Source organism: Dermacentor albipictus, chromosome 2 (genome assembly GCF_038994185.2).
Source record: "Dermacentor albipictus isolate Rhodes 1998 colony chromosome 2, USDA_Dalb.pri_finalv2, whole genome shotgun sequence".
Classification (NCBI taxonomy): Eukaryota; Metazoa; Arthropoda; class Arachnida; order Ixodida; family Ixodidae; genus Dermacentor; species Dermacentor albipictus.
In genome coordinates, this window is record NC_091822.1 from 99,712,630 (window position 1) to 99,737,986 (window position 25,357).

At 48.1% G+C, this 25,357-nt stretch overlaps 2 protein-coding genes across 2 annotated transcripts in view; both read right to left on the minus strand.

The window, feature by feature from the left end:
- Positions 1-582: 582 nt before the first annotated feature.
- LOC135915911 (uncharacterized) overlaps positions 583-25,357 on the minus strand; it is a 39,234-nt gene continuing 14,459 nt past the window's right edge. The window contains exon 2 of the mRNA XM_065449101.2: positions 583-2,606. Coding sequence (XP_065305173.2) covers positions 1,266-2,606 — 1,341 coding nt within the window. The 3' untranslated portion in view covers positions 583-1,265. The remainder of the gene's footprint in view (positions 2,607-25,357) is intronic.
- On the minus strand, positions 627-1,064 carry LOC135915910 (endothelin-converting enzyme 1-like). The gene has a single exon (XM_065449100.1). The coding sequence runs from the start codon at positions 1,062-1,064 to the stop codon at positions 627-629; it is 438 nt and encodes a 145-aa protein (XP_065305172.1).

The following is a 25,357-nucleotide window of genomic DNA, read 5'->3' on the forward strand; positions in this document are numbered from 1 at the left end:
CCAGTTAGTCAAGAATTTAGCTAATGCAGTTTTAATATACGTGCTGGACATTTTCACACATTTATGGGTGCATAAAAGGCGTTCTGTTGTTCTACACCATCACGTTTATGGAGTAGAATTGAAACTTTAGTGAGCACCAATGAAGGTATGTTCTTGCAATCTTTTTTCTGCTAAGTAAAAATGATCAGAGCGCCGAAAGATGACCCGAAAAGTGCATTAAATCTTTCAAAGCTATCACTTTCAAATTCTCCTATATCTCCCAAGGCTCTCAGAAGTATAGATAGTTTTCAGCAACGCCTTTTATGTCCAAACGCCTACTTAGTCTTCCTTGTCCTGCGCTATAATACTGTTAAAGCCCTAACCATGGCGGTGTTGACCATGGGACAAGCAAACCCACCTTGGCGGTGCATATATTTAGAGTGTTGACAGGGGAAGCGGTGTCTGCCTCCTAGAAAACACGAATATCTGAAGCATCATATTCTACGAAGATAGTTGCCGGAATTCAAGATAAAATGATAAGTCCTATAAATGCCGTATGGATGAAGGCATTGAATAAGTAACACGGGTGGCACTTGAGTTATTGTAAGGTTAGTGACAATGAAGTCGGAGCTCTAGGCAGTGCCGAGTCAAAAGAACTCGCACTTTTCGGCTGGATTCATGGGTGAGCCGACTGGGCAGGCAAAGGCTTCCGAGAAGGCCTTCACATGCGGCAGGAAGACCCCGCATTCAGGATGTGAGAGCCCTTCGGTCCAGCTACCATGGCACTTTGAGTAACAGAGCGACACGAAGAAAAGCCGGGATCCGGTCAGAGAAGGCAATCCTGGCAGACTGTCACTTGTCCCCGCGGTGGCAGATGCGTTGCCGAAAGCCTCGAACAGTGGCTGCGTGGCGGCAGTGGAGAACGCGCCAAGTAACTTCGCCGGTGTGCTCGAGATTACTTGCAGCGAGAGGCCAGTGCAATTGTAGAATCTGTAGAGCGGGCTGTCTAAGGAGGTTAGGTACGGTGCCAGGAACCACTGGCTCAATGTGTAGGCGAAGTGCGAGCCCACACCCGCGTAGTTCATTGCCGGAATTCCGCGCGCACTGTAAAAAGGAAAATAGAACGCGTAGGGCATCAACGCGACCTCTCCGTCCGCGGATGGCGCCGTGAACGACAGCATTGCAATGGCCTTCGAGGCAGAGTGGGTTACATCCTCCCTGTGTGGAACGGCGGCTGCGATCCAGTTGTCGACCAAAGAGTCTGTCATGTCTACAGGGTTGCTACTTTACGAACCGGCATCCTCACTGTTATTTTCGTCGAAGACGGCGAATGCGCTGACAGCGAAGTCGCGCTCACTAACGGTCAGCATCTTGGCGACAGTGTCGTTGTCACTGTAAGGCCACTGTTGAAAATGACTTAAGAAAGAACTGCGAAAGCCCCAGAGCACATTTGTAGTCTCGGCTCTAGTGGCACCATCCAACATGTGGTTTATCGATGTGTTGAATGCAGCCGTTCCCGAGAGCAGGTAGGCCTTGCTGAAGCAAAAGGCGCTATGCCAAAGGAGAGCCGTTTTCACGCTTCCGTAATAGTTTGCGATCATTCGCTGGTTGGTGTACAGGGCCGCCGTCTGGATGGTGTACCAGGAGAGAAACAGATGGAGCTTTAACTCCCCAAGGTGGTCCCATAAGGCAAGGAAGCTGACCACGTAGGTCGGGTTGGTGGTTTGAAATGAAACCTTTTTAGTGATGCCGAGATAATGGAGCGTGGGATTCCAGCGAGCCTTCGTGAGATTCGGCACTGTTGTATACATGACCGTGTCTATCGGCTGCGATTTTAAAGTGCCGTTTAAGAGACTGGCGTAGAGAACATAGAAAGCGAGCGATTCGGTGTTGGGGGTTTCTGCGAAACTAACACGACGACCATCCTTTTTGCCGTCCTTTGCGAATGCCAAGACTAAGGTGTCGAAGTATTCTCTGGCCATCTGCGGTTTCTGCAACAGCTGCAAGCGTTTCTTGATAGGAACCGTTTCTGTAGTGGGTCGCATGTCCAGCGTGATGGAGTCTTCGTTCCCGTTGGTAATGACGTCGACAGTGAACAGGACATTCCAACGGAGCTGTACATGGACGTAGAGGAACGTGTGCAGCAGGTTCTTGGCCGCCTCGTAAACGACGGGCCACGTTATGCCTGCCGCGGCGAGGGCGCTCCTCACTCGTGGCATCTCGTCGCGTTCCCCTCGAAGCACGGTGATGCAGCTGCGGTAGAAGGCCGCCGAACGTTCGATGGTAGACTGGCCGTGCGGGGGAACAGCCAGGGCGCGCACGAAGCTGGACATACTATCGAACGTCGACGTGAAGGCTTCCTCTGCCACCGAGAACTCGTGATTCCGGCGCCAACCGTCACACACGTAGCTCGAGAAGTCCACGCACGGATCCACAGACTCGTTGATCGACTCTCGGAGCCGCCGGGCGTAGTGGTGGCACTCCTCGCTCTTGCAGCCGCCATGTGTGACTGCATGCTTTTCGCTGAGACCGATGAACAATACAATCGCCAAGCTTGCGAGGACCAAGAGTGGCACCACGGCAACGACGACTTTGGCTGGCCACGATAGCTTGCTCCATTTAGAGACCTGGGCGTGCGAGAGAACAATTGTTATGCGCCAAATAAGTGCTGTCTGAATGAGTGTCATCATTGCATTTGTAGAGCAATTGTTCCTGTGACATTAGCACGCCTATCACATTATGTACGCGATACTAAAACCCTTTACCAGCACCATCGCTGTATTTGCAGACACCTCTACAGCTCCAAATACGTGCATGGTATCCTACTTAACGTTAGTGAGATGAGAGTAAAAACAATAAAGAAGACTGAAAGGATCCTGAGGGCAACAATGAATCAATTATGTTCCAGCAAACTGTTACTTCAAGTAAGTATTTGAGTAAGGCATTGTAGGTAAGGTTTTATTGGCAGACTTTACACGGGTTTGGCCTATTTGGAATGTGCTGATCTTGAAAACACTTCCAGATAAAAACTGCCCTTTCGCGGCTCCAGAGCGCCCTACCAAGACTCAATATGTATCAAAATATAGATTTCAACAAGGTAAAAGGCAAGAGGTAGTCGTAGAGTAGGCAACATTACCGGTACACGCTCAGTTAGCGCCAATATAGCTGAAAAGTACCCACGCTGCAGTATGTCGCTGTAAAAAGTGCACTGCTACAGATACAGACATGTGCAGGGAAAGCCACCGCACGGTACACTTTTGGGAAATTTAGCGAGTTCGCTTGAACTGAACAGTGCTAGCCCCAGGTATTGGTGCCTGGAAGGCGGCATTGGCGGTGTTCACAAGGAGGAAGAATTATTCGCTGGGTCAAAGTACTTGAAGTTCAAGTTCTTTTATTAATTACATGATGATAAGTACATTGGGTAAGGTATAAAGGTGGGGCCCTATAACTCTCGTAGGAGTTGTGGAGGGGGCCTCTATGTTATATGCTTGTAGCGTTCCTAGTTAAAGGACACAGTAGACTTAAAGCATTGCTGTGGAACTGGCGTCCATCTCGTCTACATTTATTTCTCACTTCTCTCTTCTCTTCTTCTGTCCCCCCGGTTCCCGCGCTTCTTCATCTTCTATTCGAAGGCTCATACCGCTTCACCCTTCCAGGTTTCTTTTGCTTACCCCTCCTGGGGTAATACTTGAAAACGTTTCCAATCGAAGCACATTCAACTGAGCCCCGTTCACCAATGTACCACACAGTCTTCAATATTCCTTTCTGAGTGGCTGTCTTTGTCACAGAGTAAGGACCATAAAATTTGGCACTGCATTCTCTTACTCCTTTCCTAACTAGGATGAGGTCGGTGACTTGAATGTCTGGGATAGCTGAGCAATGTCTCTTGTCAAAATTTTTTTTCATTCGTTTACGGTACCTCTCCTCCTGTGATTTTTGTTTCCTTTCCTCGACGATCTTGAGATTGTCTAACAGCCCCAGTTCAAGGTCCGCTTGAAGAATAGGGGTCTCTCCTGAAGAAGCGAACTGCGGGCTGCATCCCAAGCCACTGGTGTAGGAGCGATTGTGATGTCTTACAGCTGCTTTTAAAGAGCATTTCCATCCACCAGGGAAACTATCGTACATCCTGATGTATTGCTTCACATCTCGTATAGCACGCTCTGCAAGCCCATTCGCCGCTGGATGGTATGGTGCACAGAATTTGATTGATATATTGTGGTCTCGAGCCCATCTTGCTAATTTTTCACTCTTGAACGCTGGTCCGTTGTCACATACGATCTTTCTGGTTGTCCTAAACATATCCCGTTTGAGGAGGGCGATGACACTATTCGCATCTTCTTGTCCTGCCCGTGCCGCGACCATCCTGGTGCACTCATCTATGGCCAGAAGAAAAGCTTGCGTTTTTCGGACTCCTTCTCGTTTCTTATTTAGCTCAGCAAAATCCAGGTGTATAACTTCAAAAGGCACGTTCGAGTGGCAAGGTATTATCATGGCGTCTGTAGGCTGCTTGTATTTCACTTTGTTGACTTGACAAATGTGGCATGAACGAACGTATTGATTGACGTCTTCTTTCATGTGAGGCCACGTAAATCTCTTGACTAGCTTGTTGTATGTGCGCCAAAATCCGTCGTGTCCTCCAGATTCTGGGCTATCGTGGTACAAATAAAGCACCTTGGGAACCAGCGTTGGCGGGACTTGATAGCGACCTGCCATAAAAATTAATTGTTCAGTGCCTTCCCACAATTTTACTTCATTGATTTCTTCCGATTGTTCTTTATTGGCCTGTATCATCAGTCGAGACAATGCATCTGCATCAGTCAAAAGGGGTCCAGGTCTGTGGGAGATGGTGAAATCAAACTGCTGCAAGTAGTTCACCCATCTGGCGATACGTCCCTTAGGTTGGGTCATATTCAAGAGATGAGTGAGTGCCTGGTGATCCGTGAACAAAGTAAACTTCGCACCTTCTAGGTACGTACGGAAGTACTGAATTGCTTTAAGGACAGCAAGAGCTTCCTTTTCAGTAGTGGTGTAGTTGACTTCAGGTGGCTTGAGGGTGTAGCTGTAGTAGCCTACTACATGTCGCTTTTCTGGGCCGGATGCTTCTGGACATTTCTGGTACAAGATTGCACCTGTTCCATAATGTGAGGCGTCGGTATTCAGTTCAAAGGGTAAAGTGAAATCTGGTATGCGTAGAATAGGGTCAGCAGAGATTCTGTGCACCAGATCACGGTAGACTCTCTCACATTCCTCATCCCACTCAAATGGAACTTCTTTCTGCGTTAGGCGCGTGAGGCATCTTGTTTTTATAGCAAAGTCTTTTATGAAAGGTCTGAAATGTCCTGCTAATCCCAAAAATACACGCAATGAGTGGGCGTCATACGGTTTAACCAGTTGGGATATTCTCTCGACGGACTCTTGTTTCGTGCTTTTGGTAGTCCCATCAAATACTCTTCCAAGAAACACAACTTTTCTTTGAAAGAATGCACTTTTCTTAAAATTAACCTTGAGTTGTGCCAAGCTCAAGGCATTTAATACCTGAGAAAGGTGTTCCTGATGTTCAGCCTCTGTTTTGGAGAAGACGATAATATCGTCTATGTACACGTTACAAAAGACACCCAGAAAAGGCTTCAGGACTTCGTTCATAATCTTCTGGAACCATGCTGGCGAGTTTTTCCAGCCGAAAGGAAGCCGGTTATACTCGTACAGATCAAAGCGCGTGATAAAAGCAGTGTACATTTTTGTTTCTTCGGTTAGCGGGATCTGCCAGAAACCTTTGCACAAGTCAATGCGTGAAAAAATCCGGCAACCACCTGTCTCATCTATAATCGTGTCTATCTTCGGCATGGGAAATGGTATAAGGTCTGTTTGGCGATTGAGAACCCTGTAATCTGTGCACAGTCGGAAAGTTCCATCTTCCTTCGGCGCAATAGTTATGGGAGAAGCGAAGGGTGACACCGAAGGCCGGATTATGTCGGCGTCTAGCATCTCCTGCAATTCTTTCTTCAACCATATCTTACGTTCTCGTGACATGTTATAAGGTGATTTTCGGATGACGGTCTTGTCAGTTAGTTCGAAAGGCACCTTGTGCGACTTCATCTCTTGTGGATAGCTTCCTACGCATACCAGTTCAGGGTAGGTCGTTGCAATATCTTCCGCGCACTTGACAATTCGCAGGTTATCTTTTCTATCTTGCTGTGTCTCTTCCCTTGATAGTCCTTCCACTAAAACTGCATCGTCCCAATATACGTTGATTTTTAGTTTCTTTATCTCTGGTCTGGATAGCAGAAAGTCGTACGTCACCCCCGCTATCACCAGTACGTCACTCTCTATTTCATGACCTTGGAACTCGATGTTTACTGAGGCCCACTGATTATGCATTGTCACTTTTCCATCGTACCCTTGCACCCGTAGTACTCTTCCACTATGCAGGTGACTTGAATCTACCAGCTTGGCATTTATTATAGACACAGAAGCACCGCTGTCAACCAAAGCCATCATATGTCTATTTCCCACTTTGACAGGAATGTGAAGTAAGCTAGAGCAAGTTAAATAAACAGTCTCAGTTGTGGTCATCGGGTCGGACTGATCACCCTTGTTTATTAGTTTTTTGTTGTCGGAGACTCTTGAGCGTCTGAAAGTATGGGGACAGGGTCGTTGTCGACGTTATTCACTCGACCTCTGGGAGCACGCCAACCCAAGCTCTCTGTACTGCCTGCAAGGCGGCTCGGTTCTCGCGGATTACGGCTTGACCAATCCGCGCCGGTCCGTCTGAAGCGACTGCTTGAGCCAGCGGTTATATTTTCGTCTGAAGTAGATGGTATGTCGTGAAGGCACTCCAAGAGCCCGTCTATAGTTTTAGGTGATCGTGCTTGCGCTATCTTCAGGACTTCCGCGGGCAATCCTTGCATTATTAGAGCTACTATGGCAGAAGGAGGAAGCATAGGCTCGGCCAGCTTTAAAAGGCGGCGTTTTTCAAAGAAATACTCGACGGGGGAGCCCTGCGTGAATTTGAAATTGAGCGCGGCGTCCCATCTTTGCACTGGGTTGCTTCGGAATGTCTTCAAGAATTTTTCCTTCCACTGGTGCCAAGAGTTGCCAACATCTTCAATAATGTGCAGATCGTACCACTTACGTGCAACACCTCTTAAATAACTACGCATGTTGGTAATTTTGTCCTCATTAGAGTGCCATTTGTTCTTCCCAGCGGCATATTCATAGAATTCAAGCCAACTTTCTGGGCTTGAAGACTTGCCGTCGAAAGTATCGGGTTCGACAAATTTAGTCGCCGGCTTCTCAGCGTTTAGAGAGCTTATAAGTGACGTCACCAGTTGGTTTTGTTGCGCCATCTGTTCTTGTTGTAGCTGAAGAGCTTTCAAAACGAGGCTCACCTCTTCTGTCGAAGACCGTGATGCAGTGTCCTTTCGACGCATGGGTTCAAGAACTAATTCGTCGAAGATCGCCAGACGCAAGTTCACTTTCACCGCACCCTTCCGACGTAGTTCAGCAATGTCTATGGAAGCCTTCTCTAAAACCAGGTTCACGAGGTCTGCCGAGTTGAGTTCGCGAGGTAGTTCCACCGCTGGTTCGTCTTGAGCTTGGTATCTCGAAAAGATGATCTTCTCTGCGGAGGTCTCCTCGAGGAAAAATGTCACCCACATGTTGGAGTCAGTTGTCGGCTGCGCCAAAATATTGTAGCGTTCCTAGTTAAAGGACACAGTAGACTTAAAGCATTGCTGTGGAACTGGCGTCCATCTCGTCTACATTTATTTCTCACTTCTCTCTTCTCTTCTTCTGTCCCCCCGGTTCCCGCGCTTCTTCATCTTCTATTCGAAGGCTCACACCGCTTCAATGCTGTTATATAAACACAAGAGCACAATTATAATCGAAAATGAGCCACATTGCATCGAAGACTTCACGATCTCCGGGATAGGATCACCTGACTTCAAAGAAAAAAGAACGAGAACAGGTGAACCAAGTCTAGACGATAACGAAGAAAGGTACACGCAATCGCGTGTTAAATAAATACGAATAATATATTAAATTAGTGAGTAATGAACATGAATAAGAGAGAATGCAGAGATATAATGAACATTATCAAAACATTTGATTCACCAGGAACGTCCACCTTTTCTTTAGCGTCGACATTTCGTTGACTCATTTTGATTTTATTCATATGGCGGAAAATATTTTAGTAGCAAAGGAAATCAAGTACAAATTTCCCCTTTTAATTCCGTCGCCTACACCGATATACATATGCTACAGCACTGTGACGTCATGTAGTTTCTTGTAGTATTCGGTTGCTTTCTTTATGGATTGAATGTCTGCTCTCATCGGAATGCAATGTTGTCCGTTCTTGGATTTACTGGAACCGAGCGGATGGTAACACACACACACACACACACACACACACACACACACACACACACACACACACACACACACACACACACACACACACACACACACACACACACACACACACACACACACACACACACACACACACACACACACACACACACACACACACACACACACACACACACACACACACACACACACACACACACACACACACACACACACACACACACACACACACACACACACACACACACACACACACACACACACACACACACACACACACACACACACACACACACACACACACACACACACACACACACACACACACATTGCTGCGGCATGAGCCGGGCGAGAAGAAGACGTTAGCGTGTGCATGAGTGTGCAGCCTCGGGACGCCATCTTTACTTCACCATCAATCTCGGTCCTTAAATAAAGCCTGTTTAACTTTAACCGTAACAGTTTTGTGGTGGAGGTGCGGGGTACTTCGACCAAGACGACGGAGCTGCTGCAGCAAGTACCACGCCGGAGCCGACGCCTCGCTCGACTGCCCCCAACACCACTTGAGATCCCGATGTCCCACAGCGGTGACCGACAACCTTCTCTGGCAGCTCCAGTGCGAACAACCGGCGCCTGGATGCATCAGATGGAGCCCCGCCCTTTCTCAGGAAAATTCGGCGAGGACGTGGAGGAATGGCTCACCCACTACAAGCGTGTGAGCAAGTACAACGGCTGGAACGCCACGGCTCAGCTCGACAATGTGGTTCTGTTCCTCACAGACACTGCGCTCGTGTGGTTCGAGAACCATGAAGATATCTGCACAACGTGGGACAGCTTCGTTACTCACCTTACCGAGTGCTTCGGCGATTCCACCACGAAAAGGAAGCGGGCGGAGCAGACATTGCTTCAGCGTGCTCAAGTCCCAGGTGAGACCTGTACTACGTACATTGAGGCAATCCTGAAGCTTTGCAGAACGGTCAGTCCTCGAATGTCCGAAGAGGACAAGGTTGGACACCTTCTCAAAGGCATAGCCGAGGATGTGTACAATTATTTAATCGGAAAGGAGAGTCTCGCCTCGGTCGCCGACCTCATCAAGCATTGCCGCACATTTGAGGCCTTGAAGCTGTGCCGTATCACGCCTAAGTTCGGCAGGTTGACAAATGTCACAACGGTGGCAAGCGTTGAAGACAATGACAACTACAGTTTTCAATGTGACCTTGCGGCAACTATAAGGCAAACTGTCCGCGAAGAACTTGAAAGACACACCAAAGGGGCCGATGTCGAACTGCTTGGCTGGGCTCCCAACCAACCTCAAGAACATGCATCTGCTGTGTCCGCATTGTCTGCCATGCCAGGCGTTGCAGAGTGTCGAGTCGATGAACTGCGACAGCACCGACGTACCTTTCCCAACGACGCGATGCACGATCAACGAACTCGTCGAGCTACCACCACGAATCGGAATTCGGAAGATCGCGTTTATTATTCTCGGCGTCCCAGGGTTGACCCCGAGGTTTACAACGTCGGTCGCGCATCGCCTGTGTGTTACAGCTGTGGCGGCTCAGGACACATTGCTCGTTTTTGTCGCCGGCGCCGACAGACAACAAGATATGGCCCACCACCAACTTGGCCTAATTTTGAACGTGACAGTTATGACGACCGTTGGCCGACAGACCCTGATAGCGCAAACGCCACAGGCGCGCCACCCCGGAATACCTTCCATCAATATAGTAGAAGGAGTGGCTCGCCAGCTTCAGACCGCAGCCTGACGCCCCCAACCAGTCGCCAACGCCGTTCACCGTCACCACGGCGACGTGCTGCGTCACCACAGCCGTCGGGAAACTAGCCGGCGCGTCCGATGGAGGTAAGGTCGCCGGACAGTCTGCCTCTCTGCGAAATACTCCTCTGCCTAATATGATGGTGAAGAACAAAGTGCGTGTGTTAATTGATAGTATACCTGCAACAGCATTAGTGGATACTGGTGCTACCGTTTCCGTCATGAGTGTGACTTTCAAGGAGAGGCTGGGTCGGAAAGTTATGTTCGCGTGGAATGATGGTGTGACGTTTCGTGGTGTCAGTGGAGAGTGCCTAGTTCCCCTTGGTATTTGTGTTGCAAGTGTTTTATTCGGAGGAGAAGATCTTAAAACAGAATTCCTCGTACTACCGCGATGCACTCATGATGTGATTCTCGGGATTGACTTTCTTCAGGATTGTGGTGCATCCGTTAACTGTGGCACAGGCGAAATTACTTTGAATAGCGCGCTTCTCGCCACCCTTGCCGACACATCCTTACCAGTGAAAAACTATTGTGTTGTTTCGAACGATTTGCTGATACTTCCTTGGTCGCTCTCCCGTATCCCTGTCAATTTCGCTGCTGCCGACCTTTCATCGTTTGACGCGCAATTCCAGCCACTTACGTCGAGCTGCGCAAAGAAAGATGTACTTGTACCACGCTCTGTCGTGAGAGTAGTGGATGGCACCTCAAATTTGTGGGCTTTCAATTGTTCTTGTGTCCCTGCCGTTCTCCCGCGTGATATGAAGCTTGCTGAATTTGATAAGATTACTTATAGCTCGATTACAGTTCTAAGCGAGGAGGAGCAGTCTCATACTAGCGATCCCCAACGAAACATTTCTGAAGAGCAGATCCTACGAATGATCAACAAGGCACTGCCCTCACATGAGCGCCGCGCTCTCGCACAAGTATTGTGGGCACATCTTTCTGTGTTCGATTTCACACAAGGCGACAAGCAGGCTTCTCTCCCGCGTTCTCGTGCTCGCCACAGAATTGACACCGGATCTGTGCACCCCATTCGGCAAAAGCCTTACCGCGTTTCTTCAACCGAGAGGACAGTTATTGCTGAACAGGTGAAAGACATGCTGCGGAATAATGTCGTTCAAGAGTCTTCTAGTCCGTGGGCAGCACCAGTTATCTTAGTAAAGAAGAAGGATGGATCGTGGCGGTTTTGCGTCGATTACAGGAAACTGAATGCGGTCACCGAAAAGGATGCGTATCCACTTCCTAGAATTGATGATGTCATCAATTGTTTACATTCCGCTGCCTACTTTTCATCACTGGATTTGCGATCACGGTATTGGCAGATACCCATGCACCCAGACAATAAGGAGAAAACGGCCTTCGTGACACCAGACGGTCTTTATGAATTTAACGTTATGCCGTTCGTCCTTTGTAACGCGCCAGCAACATTCGAACGATTCATGGATACTATCCTCCGAGGCCTTAAATGGGAAATTTGTTTGTGCTACCTCGACGATGTGGTGATTTTTGGCAGCACATTGAGTGAGCATAACAGCCGTCTCAGTCTTGTTCTGGATTGTGTCAAACAAGCCGGCTTGATCCTAAATTCCAAGAAATGTCGTTTCGGGGAAACCGAGACGTTAGTACTTGGGCATCTGGTCGACAAAAACGGTGTGAGGCCAGATCCACGGAAGATTGAGGCAGTCAGCTCCTTCGAAGCACCGAAGTCAGTGCGGGAGTTGAGAAGTTTCTTGGGCCTGTGCTCGTATTTTCGTCGCTTCGTCCCAAGATTCGCCGACGTGGTGTACCCCCTAACATGTCTTCTCGAAAAAGCCGTCCCTTTCAACTGGACATCGGCTTGCGACGACGCGTTCCGCCAGCTAAAATTTCTGCTAACGTCAGGGCCCATATTGCGTCACTTCGATGCATCCGCACCTACGGTAGTGCACGCTGATGCCAGTGGCATCGGCATCGGTGCCGTACTTGTGCAACGTCTTCAAGGAGCTGAACACGTTCAGGCTTTTATGCTAGTCGCTCTTTGACTAAGGCGGAACGCAATTACACTGTGGCCGAGCAAGAATGCTTGGCAGCTGTTTTCGCTGTCCACAAATTTCTAACCTATATCTATGGACGCCCGTTCACTGTCATTACTGACCACCACGCGTTGTGCTGGTTGGTGAATCTCCGTGACCCGAGTGGACGACTGGCACGTTGGGCTCTTCGACTGCAGCAGTACGACTTCGTTATTTCCTACAAGTCCGGGCGTCGCCACGCAGATGCGGACTGTCTCTCCCGCCTTCCTCTGACGACGACGGAGTGTGACGAAGACAATTTTGATGACTGTTTTGCTCCCATTTCTTCGACATTCCCAGATTCGATGACTTTCAAAGCAGAGCAGGAATATGATATTAGTTTGGAACCTCTATTTGTAGCCGCATCGCGTCCTGGAGCCACCGGTCGATTTTGTGTCCGTGACGGCCTGCTTTACAAGACCAATTATGCGGTTAAAGGAGCACGCTTCCTTCTGGTGGTGCCGCAAAGTCTGCGAACGGACATACTGAGAGCCATGCACAACGATGTAACCTCTGGTCATCTAGGATTCGTAAGAACTTTGAACCGGGCACAGGAGCGTTTTTACTGGCCCAAAATGCGGGCCACAGTCAAGCACTACGTCGCCAGTTGCGAACAATGTCAACGCTACAAGCGCCCTACGACCGCTCCGCCAGGTCTTCTCCAACCTCTGCGCCACCTTGCCTGCCATTTGAACAAGTGGGTATCGATCTTCTAGGCCCATTTCCCCGATCATCTAACGACAACCGATGGGTGATCGTATGTGTCGACCATCTGACCCGTTACGCGGAAACGGCGGCCGTACCATCTTCAACAGCTGCGTCCGTTGCGACGTTTTTGCTTCGATTCATTATTCTTCGACATGGTCCCCCCCCCCCCCCCCCGTGTCATCATTAGCGATCGCGGTCGTCAGTTCGTTGCGGACGCCGTAGAAGAACTGCTTCGTCTCTGCAGTTCGCAGTTCCGTCATTCAACGCCTTATCACCCTCAGACAAATGGGCTCGTGGAACGTACGAACAGAACTCTAACTAACATGCTGGCCATGTACGTATCTTCCGATCACAAGGACTGGGATGACGTACTTCCCTTCATCACCTATGCTTATAATACTGCAATGCATGAGACGACTGATTACAGTCCTTTTTATCTCCTTTACGCACGTTCACCGCTAAGCTGCATTGACACTATACTACCGTTTGACTTTCACAGCGAGTACTCTGTTGCCAAGACGCTTTGTCTTGCCGAAGAAGCCAGGCGTATCGCTCGTCTTCGCACTGTGGCATCGCAAGACCGATCGAAAGAGCGCTATGACAGCCGACATCCGTCTGTCTCGTACGCCAAAGGAGACTTTGTGTGGTTGTGGACTCCGCAACGTAAACGTGGCTTATGCGAAAAGTTTTTACCCCAGTACATGGGCCCATTCGTCATTGTAGATCGCTTGAGTGACTGACTTGACGTCCGTGGTGGCACGCTTGACGTCGGCTGGTCGTCGGTCTAGCCGGACCCAGTTAGTACATGTTGCCCGTCTTAAGCGGTTTCACCCTACGCTTTCCGAGTGATTTGGACTTGCCCAGCGGGCTTCGTCTGGCAACCGGGGATTGCTACGGCATGAGCCGGGCGAGAAGAAGAAGAAGAAGACGTTAGCGTGTGCATGCGTGTGCAGCCTCGGGACGCCATCTTTACTTCACCATCAATCTCGGTCCTTAAATAAAGCCTGTTTAACTTTAACCGTAACAATATAAATATATATATATATATATATATATATATATATATATATATATATATATATATATATATATATATATATATATATATATATATATATATACGTGTTCACGAAACCTGAAGCAAGGCTTTCTCGGCGATCTGTGCTGGAACTTTCTCTTTCATCCGCTGGAGCTGTCATGTGAGAATGCGTCTTCTTTAGACAGGTTTTCCAATTACAAAAGCGAAGCGCATATTGTTTGATAAGGATCTAGAAGCAATGGAAGTTAGGGTCACTCTCATGTGACGTCTTCCAAGGTGTCTATACCGAAATTAGCGCTCTCTCGCACGCGTCCCCTTTAATTATGCTAACCGCCATGTCTCGTTTTGACGCTTTGGCACGTAGAAGGTAGCTGAAGCATACAGACGAGCTTGCGTAGAGCATGTCTTTGCTGTACATTAGAGTGCATTTTGCTGTAGTTATCAGGCAGCCACCAAATATAATAGTGAAATCAAGTCTCTTTTTATTTAATTCAATTAACGTCAAATGTCCTTCCAGCATTAAAAGAACACAAACCAATGGTTATGTGATCAATGTTATCACCAAAACTGCATCTTAGAACCGTTGTGTTGTTCGGTGTTCTTTTCAATATCTCAACCAGGCGTTTCTGGATGCCTCCAAAATGCTCATTGAAGGTACTATTCATTAAAGGAGTGAGTCGGGCAGCATGACCGAGAGTCGTCAGGCGTTTGCCCTAATTGTTGCGCAGGTAGTACTGGAAGTGCCTACAATCGATCACACAAGACGATATAGCTAGGGATTTCGAGGCAGTTTGCGAGCCAATTAAGGCAGAATTACGTCTACCCTCAAAGCGTTCTATGGCGACGCTACTAAGTGAAGTGATTTTACAAATTGGCCACTGGACAATTGTAAAAATTCATAGTGACCGTTAGCCCAGAACCCGCTACCTGAGGTGTCGTCGCGTGGTTAGAAAACGGGTACTCCAGACACCATGTGCGCTATAGTAACACCGAGACAACAGGCGTGCTTATACCGTCATTTGAGCGTGTTCGCTTGGTGTATAAGTTACGGGACTTCTGTCGCCGTCGATCGAGAAAAACTCAATTCCCATTAGGTTTGACATTCCACTGTGGCGCATGTCGAGTAAAATACATTGCAGAAATTTATAAGTCGCTTGCCATGCAAGCTACATTGTGCAACAGGCTACCTTTCTCCCTCAAGTGCAGTCCCTGTACATGCCAAAACCACAACCGGATTACGAGGCCCATTGTAGTAGCGGACTGCGGATCAATTTTGACACCCTGGCCTTACTTATCGTGCACCTAAATCTAAGTGCACTATAGCGTTCTTGTATTGCCCTCCTGTCAAAATGCGACTGCCGTAGTCGGAATTGTTCCCGTGACCTCGAGCAATGCCATAGCTAAAAAGCTACCACGGTGGGTACAGGAAAGTTGATTAGACGTGCAACCACTTCCATAGTGTCGCCTATATATCCTATGGCGCTTTAATGAGGTCTCGCGTCGCACGCTCTGCGTCAGTTGTCCACTTGACAAATTTGCACGGTGTTAATTGTGCAGGAATAGCAGAAACGTACCGTACCGCAACTTCAGTTTGCCCGCAACCACTTTAAAGTTCATCGTAGAAGTGTTTCCTTAACTTCTCACGTCATCTCTTTCCTCATCCGCCTTCTCCCCCTGTGCGAGCGAAGAGTGTCAAAACTATCCCCTCTTTTCACGACTGCGTCAGTTCTACCCATTCTCTGCCTACTCTTCCGTCTCCTTGCTACTATTCTATCTACCTCCACACGGGACTTGCACGTTAGCAGAAAGGTAAGCGCTGTAGTTTCTTCAATGCTTTCGCGGGGGTCACGGATAATTACAGCTGTCAATACGTTAATGTGGCGATGCCCAGGCAACTCCAGAGGGCATTATGCACATGCGACATGATGGAAATATCCGAATGAGTTTTTCTTATCGGCTGTCCTCCCTGCCACGCTCCTTCCATGTATATAAGCGTGTGAGGAGGACGTGTTCGAGGACCTTTCCGACATATGAAGTAACACGTCATCCTCACACACTTACACAGACATATGAGCGACAACGACCTCTTCCCCAATACCATGGTTGGCTTCCGTCCAAAACTTTCCGCTCAGGATATCATGATTCAGCTCAAGCACCAAATTATCGATGGCGATAAAAGCGCCAGGCTGGACACCAGAGCCATCTTGGGCCTCGACCTAACCAAAGTCTTCGATAACGTCACGTATGAGGCCATACTGAACCAACTGGCACAACTCCAGGTTGGACATCGAACATATAACTACGGGAAGAACTTTCTTACAGGTCGCTTGGCCACCATTACCATCGGAGGGTAGCCGTCGCCAATTATTCGCTTCGGCAGCAAAGGCACGCCGCAAGGATCGGTTCTGTACCCCTTTCTGTTTAACGTGGCCTTGCTCGGGCTACCGCCTGCATTAGCTAGCATCCCCAAACTCAAGCATAGTCTCTACGCGGACGATATCACTCTGTAGGTCACCGGGGGCAGTGACGGGGACATCCAGGACACGCTGCAGCAAGTCATCAACGAGGTCGTTGCATACGTAGAACCGCGCGGCCTGGCGTGCTTCCCAATGAAATCGGAGCTCCTTCTGTACAAGCCTAATTGGGGAGGTCGACGTTCAGACCCTCACCCGCCCGAGATAGAACTCCATGTGCAGCAGCAACGAATACCCACTGTACCTATCATCCGTATCCTTGGCTTACGCATCCAACAAAACGGCAGAAACACGCAGATGCTCAAGCTATTAGATTCTCATGTACACCAAACCACTCGCCTCATAACACGCATTGCAAATCGACATCACGGCATGAAATAAAACAACGTTATACGCCTGGTAACCACCTACGCCCTGAGCAGGATCACCTATGTCGCCCCGTACCTCAGCCTCAATGCAACTGACAAGCTCAAACTCAAGACCATGATCAAGAGGGCCTACCTCTTCCCATCTCCACCTCTAACGAGAAACTGGACGCTCTCGGCATTCACAACACCATAGACAAGCTTATTGAAGTGCAACGTATTAGCCAATACGAAGGACTCGCGAATTCCACCAGGGGCAGGCACATTTTAGGCACCCTAGGCACTTCCACCCAATTCAGACCAAAAGTACCCATCCCCGCAAACATTCGCGCTCAGCTAGTTATCCCGCCCATACCTCGCAATATGCACCCTGAACACAATTTGGAGCGACGTGCAGAAATAGCTGAACTAGACAAGCGTTACGACGAAGCCGCTGACGTAGCCTACGTGGACAAAGCGGAATACCCCAACCAAAACGCCATGGCGGTCGTCGCAGTAGCCGGCTCGCAGTAGCGCCTCGCTGCGGCAGCATCAATACTCACCACCGAACCCGAAGAAGCAGAAGACACGGCCATCGCTTTTGCCTACGCGGCTACCAATGCACACAGCATCATCAGCGATTCAAAAATGGCGACCACAGCCTCTACTGCCACAGTCTACCAAATCCCTCTAAGCTGTGGTCGCAGCTATATCGGACAAACAGGCCGATGTTTCAATGAGCGAGCAACGGAACATTGTCGTAATCTGCGCCACAAGGAAGGGAGTTTCCTTGCAGAGCATTGCAGAGACTGCTCTAATTGCCGCCCTCAGTTTTACAAAACTAAATTTTTGAAGTTTGGAAAAGACAGGTTTGAGCGGGAAATTGTGGAAGGCTATTTCATCAAAAAAGAAGGAAAGGCATGCGTCAGCAGGCCGTCCATTATGCTTAGTGACAAGGGGACGGCTTTTTTAGAAGGTTTCATTTAGGCCTCATGTTAGAGTGATGTCATTTGGTTTTACCGTCTGTCTTCCTTTTATTTAACTAGTTTTTATTTTCTTGTCGATTTTCTAGTGGCTCTTAAGCTTTTCTAGCACTTTTTTTTTTGACGCAGACGTTGTTCTTTAGACCTTTATCGTTCAACACTTCTGTCCATTTCATTGTTTGCCACGTGGTTCTTTTTCACGCGGTCACATGATTTATCAACTTTTTAGGTGAGTGACTATTAGAGATTTTAGTTTTGACGCAGACACTGTATTTAGACGCATTTTTCATGTTTTTTCCGTGTTATTCGGTGGTCATTATTGCCATAGTCGTGCAGGTTTTATCACTGACTGGGCCTTAGGCGTTTGAAATGTGTTATGTTGTGGATGGATAGTTTGGTAGTGAAGCGTAGACGGTGCTTTTTATGTCTGGTTTTTGTCCCCGTTGGCTTGGAAAAAAGACTATACTACATCAATTGCCTCCTGTGCTGATCCATGTGTGGTTCTTGTTTGCTCATTCGATAATATGAGCCAGGTAAGATTCCTGAATGGTCGATAGATTGCTGTTTTTTTACTTCTAAAGTTTTGTGCGCGACTCGGCGTGAATAACCTACATAAGGCAGGCTTGTTGCGAAAATAAACTTAGTTGTGAGTGGCGCCAGTCCTGTCGTTTGTGTTGTTCTTCTCGAGTCCTGGTCTTCCGCGCCTTGCCTTTACTACTTCGTCATCAGCAGTTCATGGGGCTTAGCGCCATCTGTGTGACGAGGAAACACTTCCGACGGAAGAAAAAATTACTGTAACGCCATATTCGGTAAAAAGAGAAATGACGTCTTTTTTTTTCTTGAAGGTGCAAAATTTATTTTAGTGTCCCGGCTTAAGAGCTGTTCATTCAAATGCACCGCCATTTGACTTGATGGGCGTTTAGAACTTTCAGTGCGGAAATCGATGCAGAAAACGGGCAGCCTTACAATTGTCGAAATCACACCCCTGCTAAGAACATACTTTTGTTTAGAAGCCGACGGAGGCTTTAGGTGTAGAGTGCTGGTCCTATCTTCAGACGCCAAGCCCGTCGACCAGCGCAGTCACACGAAAACAAGTAAACAGTTATCTGGTGGTTGTAACTCAATACTTGTGACTGACCAGGTTAAGAACCAATAAAGCTCCCCGAGTCACCAAATTCATACAAAGGTCCACAAGCAAAACAGTGAGGGGGGCGTGGTGTAACAGGTGAACTTTACGAGCGCGTCTGTCTGCACACTTCAAGAGCTGCATTACCGGCCGTCAGAAATGCGATGGCAGAAATGCGCCTGGGGTGTCCATAACATTGCTATCGCAATCCTATAGGAATGGCACCCATACGCTTGCGCGTGACCAACGTTCACGAAGTGGAACGGCTCTGTATATATTAAAGCACCTTGCCGAATGAACAGTTGCGACTTATCTGCGCGTTTTCTTTCTTTTTATTGCGTAAGTGTCGTTTTGGGGGAGGTATGTTTTATACAAAGCTACGATTTATAGACCGGAAAACACTGTACGTAAGTATTATATAAATTCACAAGCACATTTTCTCTCAATTCAGCCTGTTCGATTAAGTTTGTCAATAAATATACAGAGAAACAGCAGGAAGAAGCGCACCATCAAAACACCCTTCTTGATTGATATCAGCTATTGGCAAATAGCAGCCGCGTATGGCAATCCACTTTATTAAGAAATATAGCATCCAGTAGAGAATGACGAGCAGACACCTGTTAAACAATTGGCTGGGGCTTAGCTGAGGTTCAGCCTGGATATCTCGAAGCGAAAAGGTTCGGTGATGCTTATGGTTTAGCTTATGGTTATGCTTTAGGATTTAGCCTATGGTTATGCTTTACGATTTAGCCTATGGATATGCTTACGGTTTAACTTATGGATATGCTTATGGTTTAAGTTATGGATATGCTTTGGTTAGCTTATGCTTATGCTATACGTGTGCCTTGTGTTATGCAAAGTGCTTATCAATGATATATACCATAAGTTATGCAGGATTATTAAGGTTCTTTATTCATCATTGTTGGGCACATTGTTTTGCGATTTCTGTACAGCCATACACAGCTCTCTGTATCGGTAGTATCACTCTCTTCTCCTTCCATGTTGAATATACACGCCTATTTACAATTATATACAAACTATTTACTAAGGTAATCGCAAATAGAATCAGGAACACCTTAGACTTCTGTCAAGCAAAAGACCAGGCAGGATTCCGTAAAGGCTACTCAACAATAGATCATATACACACTATCAATCAGGTGATAGAGAAATGTGCGGAATATAACCAACCCTTATATATAGCTTTCATTGATTACGAGAAAGCGTTTGATTCTGTCGAAACCTCAGCAGTCATGGAGGCATTACGGAATCAGGCTGTAGGCGAGCCGTATGTAAAAATGCTGAAAGATATCTATAGCGGCTCCACAGCCACCATAGTCCTCCATAAAGCAAGCAACAAAATCGCAATAAAGAAAGGCGTCAGGCTGGGAGATACGGTCTCTCCAATGCTATTCACAGCATGTTTACAGGAGGTATTCAGAGACCTGGATTGGGAAGAATTGGGGATAAAAGTTAATGGAGAGTACCTTAGTAACTTGCGATTCGCTGATGATATTGCCTTGCTTAGTAATTCAGGGGACCAATTGCAATGCATGCTCACTGACCTGGAGAGGCAAAGCAGAAGAGTGGGTCTAAAAATTAATCTACAGAAAACTAAAGTAATGTTTAACAGTCTCGGAAGAGAACAGCAATTTACAATAGGCAGCGAGGCACTGGAAGTCGTAAGGGAATACATCTACTTAGGGCAGGTAGTGAAGGCGGATCCGGATCATGAGACGGAAATAATCAGAAGAATAAGAATGGGCTGGGGTGCGTTTGTCAGGCATTCTCAGATCATGAACAGCAGGTTGCCATTATCTCTCAAGAGAAAAGTGTATAATAGCTGTGTCTTACGAGTACTAACCTACGAGGCAGAAACCTGGAGGCTTACGAAAAAGGTTCTACTCAAACTGAGGACGACGCAACGAGCTATGGATAGAAGAATGATAGGTGTAACGTTAAGGGATAAGAAAAGAGCAGATTGGGTGAGGGAACAAACGCGAGGTAATGACATCTTAGTTGAAATCAAGAAAAAGAAATGGGCATGGGCAGGACATGTAATGAGGAGGGAAGATAACCGATGGTCATTAAGGATTACGGACTGGATCCCAAGGGAAGGGAAGCGTAGCAGGGGGCGGCAGAAAGTTAGGTCCATGGGCGGATCAGATTAAGAAGTTTGCAGGGACGGCATGGCCACAATTAGTACATGACTGGAGTTGGAGAAATATGGGAGAGGCCTTTGCCCTGCAGTGGGCGTAACCAGGCTAATGATGATGATGACGCACGCCTATTCCCTGGCAAGCGGTTATATAGTCGGCCTCCGCGATAAACACGTGCTTGCGGCGAACGTAAAACGAGGACGCATCGCGCGTGGCAGCGGCCTACTGCGCCGACTCCGAACACGCTTGCGGAGCCAATTCCGACTCCGAACACGCTTGCGGAGCCAATTCCGACTCCGAACACGCTTGCGGAGCCAATTCCGACTTACGCCGGCTCGCGCGAAGCGCAGTGTTGACTATCGTAGTGAAGCTTTTCGCTTCAAAAGAGATCGTTTGAGCGTAAAGTGAATTCGCGCTTCCCTTGCGAGCTCCACGCGCCGTGTATGACAGCAAAACTTGGCTGAGATGGTCACAGTAGCATCACCGAGCCTGAGGGGTGGTTCAAGTCTCCATTAAGTATTTCTATGTTGACTCACGGAGGAAAACTGTCACTGACGCATGACACTCAGAATACGCACCTGGCTAAAGTACAACCGTACTTGTAGAAGCTGAGTATATCTGAACCATAGAATGGTGTTGTACCGCGTTGTATGTGTTGCGCAACACAAACAGATAAGCAGTCAATCAGTTGATAATGATTATAAGGAATGATGAGGGGTCATATTGGTCTGATAGAGGTTGATAATTGTATGACGCTGATGGATCAGGTGCCAAAGAGCGATAAGTGCTTATTAGAATGGTCAGAAAAATTATAATAATAAATGAATATTGGTAAGTGCAGTTTCAAGACGTGACAAGACACCGACACACAGGACAAGCGTTGGTGGCCTGTCTCGTCTTGAAAATGCCCTTGCCAGTATTGATTTATTAGCATGAACTGACTAGCCCAACCAACATTAAGTTTTGTTAACCTATAATTCTGATAAGGTTGATAAATACCGATAAGGATTTATAAGGGTCGGTCCAAGTCGGATACGATTGAGAAGGACCGATAAAGGTAGGAACATGCCTGGTAACGGCAGATAACGGTTGATAAAGGTCGGATCAATTCTGTTAGGTTGATAACGATTGATAAGGGTGAGATTGAACCGGCTAAGGTTGATAACAAACGGTATGGGTTGATAAGGGTCGAATAGAGTCCGATATGATTGATAACGACCTATACGGGTTGATAATTGTCGGTTCATGTACGATAAGGTTGATAAAGACGGTATGGGTTGATATGAGTCAGAGTGATTCCAATAAGTTTGATAACGGCTGATAAGGGTCAGCTCATCTTCGGTAAGGTTAATAACGACCGATAAAGGCCGACAATGGTTGATAAGTGTTGGTTGAAGTCCGATCAGGTCGACAACGAGTAATAAGGGCTGATAACGGTTTATATTGGTCGGATCGAGGGCGAACACAGACTACAAGGCCAATAAGCATACGCTTATTGAACCTTCTTCTGCATCTTCAACAGCGCAGGACGACAAACATCGCGTCGAATGCGGGGAAATGAGCTAGTGGCACAATGCTTACGCCGCATATTCTTTTCATGCGGTTAGCCCACAGCCTTAGATCACTCCAGCAAATTTGTGTATATATCTATCTAGCCAGCTTGCGCCACTCTTTCCAATGCTATCAGTTATCTGTCAGCTTGTGGACTAGATGTGTGGTGGCTGCTGTATAGCCGAGAAGACAACATACGCGACTGGGTATGTGCCAATAGGACAGAAAAGACAACTTATACTTCACAATCAGATAGCACAGACATAATCCTGAAAATCTCTACCATTATCGAATTTCCCATCACCAGATTTTATATTCGCCAGGACTCATATGGTAACCACATTAACGTAATCAGCCCCAAAGAGTGACGTTACTGCTTGATTTTCTTTATTTCCTGGGCTGTGCGTAACACATTTAGTAGTGCTTTTTCTCGTCCTGCATTGCATGATTTACCGAAGTAACGTGCTATAATCGGTGACGTTGCAGGCAGTAGGTCTTAACTAGAGTCATTTACGCATGTGGCTTTCATTCTTTGTCAAGAAACGAATCACCCACGAGAGTAAGGGCGAACGGGGTTTTTAGAAATTCTGGCCGTTTTCGCGCAGTCTCCCACTGAGTTTATAGACATGATCGCGAGCACGGGACCTACAAACGTCAGCTGCTTATTTGCGACGCCCAAACCAGGTGAGGGTCCCTCGAAACAGCTCGCCCTCACGGACAACCTTGCGTGCTGGTCCTAGCACCCCACGTGATCATGTGTCCTCCAGCACTCTGAGCACTATATCGTTGCGCGGGCTTGACGTGACACATGGGACAGCAAGGCGGCGACGGCGCGAACGCACCTGGAGTGTCAGTGCAATGCTCAGAACGCAATGTCAACGCTTGGAGAACGCAATGCTCGCCTTGCCGCGTTCTGCAAGCGCACTCCCTCGCGTCCCCAGGTTAAGCTCTATTTCAGGCTGAAAAGATGCACTGTCCTGTGCTTCACGACGCTTGAAGGTGATCTCAAGCTACCGCCGCCACCGCGCATCACCCCGTCGCCGCGTTTCAACTTGGACGTCCTCGTCAATCCTACCAACGACGGCGCCGCTTCCGCGACGCCTTTTGACGCATCTTGACGGGCTTTTTCTTCGGGCCGTGTTACTGGACCACAGGCGCCGCCAGCAGTACCAGCACCACCAGTAGTGCATTGACAACCCTCGGCCGCAGGTACCAACATGATCAGCGAGAGATCTGGACCTCCAGGGGCTTCGTCAGGGTCTCGACGGTTCTTGTTTGACGCCTTCGCAGCTAGGCAAGGCGTGTAGGCGTGGATACCCTTCAGACGCTGGAGATGTTCTAATGCAGCTGGGATTTAAGGCAGGAGAGCGAGAGCGGCTTGATACTCCGTCGGCTCGGATCGGCGTTCTTCTTCTTCTGCTTCTTCTTTGTCCTTAATGCGCGAGGCTTTCTCTCTGCTTAGCCCTGTTAGATATGGAGCTGTTTCCTGCGATTACTTCGAGTTCCCCAGACTACATCGGAACGCAGCACAGCTAATTGAGGAATGCAGAAGCAGGAAAGCGCATTCCAGAGGAGCGGCCGAGCAAACAAGTTTAAGGCAACAAGTTCACGTGCCAACAAGTTCGTGCGCCGCCGGGATTAGCAGGTGGGCATCCGACAATGGAGCATGAGCAGCCCTCCCCTTCTCCTCGTTAGAAGTGCATTGCCAGTCTGCGAGGCAAGACCACAGAGAGCCGCCAGGTGCGACACCGCGACACGGGCGCCTACCATTGGCTGAAAGTGGCGTCATCGGAGCGGACTCTCCCATTGGTCAAACATGACGTGACTTGCAGTGTTCGAAGGGTTTATAAGAAGCCTTCCATAGAGACCTGAGCATTCTGGGATATGCCCTTATTCCCTGATTCCCGGATTCACCTCTCTCGAACTTCTTGCCGCGGGCCGCAGCGTCCGAGTTGCTGCCGGCCCGTAATGACTGTACGTCGGTTAGTTGACGCTCACCTCTCCTGTACATAATGTAGAATAAATCCTCCCAAGTTGGGTTTTTCATCCGCGAAGTCCGTCCTCCAACCCCTACATCTGGTTGGCAGCGGTAGGATCGCCTCCGAATGCATCAGCTGGTGGCAGCGCTACGAATCAACCTTCGTCGAGAGAGATCGTAAGGAACCGGGAAGAGCGAAGAAGAGTGAGCCTTCGTCGAAAGAGGTCCGAAGAAACTGGGAGTAGCGAAGAAGGAGCGAGCCTTCGACCCAGGGAGTCCGGAGGAACCGGATACAGCGGACGAATGAACCGGATGGCAGGGTGCTGCAACCGTAAGCGAGCGCGTGGTTTTTTTCCTTATGATTCGCCAGACTCAAAGGTTGTGTGTTCAATTTTGATAGTTCTGGGAATCGGGAGTTTGATGCATTGTGTGTTTGCACAAATTAATTAAGGAAAACAGTTTTAACCACCTGTCGGGGCAGCTGCCATGTATCTTAGAAGGTTGACGAGGTTAGACTTGTTGTTGGTGTGCGACGATTTGGGAGTTGAGGCGGACGAACGGATGGAGACGCCAGCTATCATAAAGGCGATTAACGATAGTGGCAATGATCACAAAAGCATTGAGCTTGCTTGGGAAGTGATACAGGAGCCACGGGAGCGAGAGCGTCGTGTACGTTTGCGAGCGCGTCGTGAACTTAGGAGTGAGCTTAAGCGTGAAGAACGCGAGAATGAACGGAAGCAGGAGCTTCAAGAACTTACTCTTAGGTGTCAGCGTCACGAACGTGAGAAGGCACGCGAACGTGAGAATCAACGTAAGCTTGAGCAAGA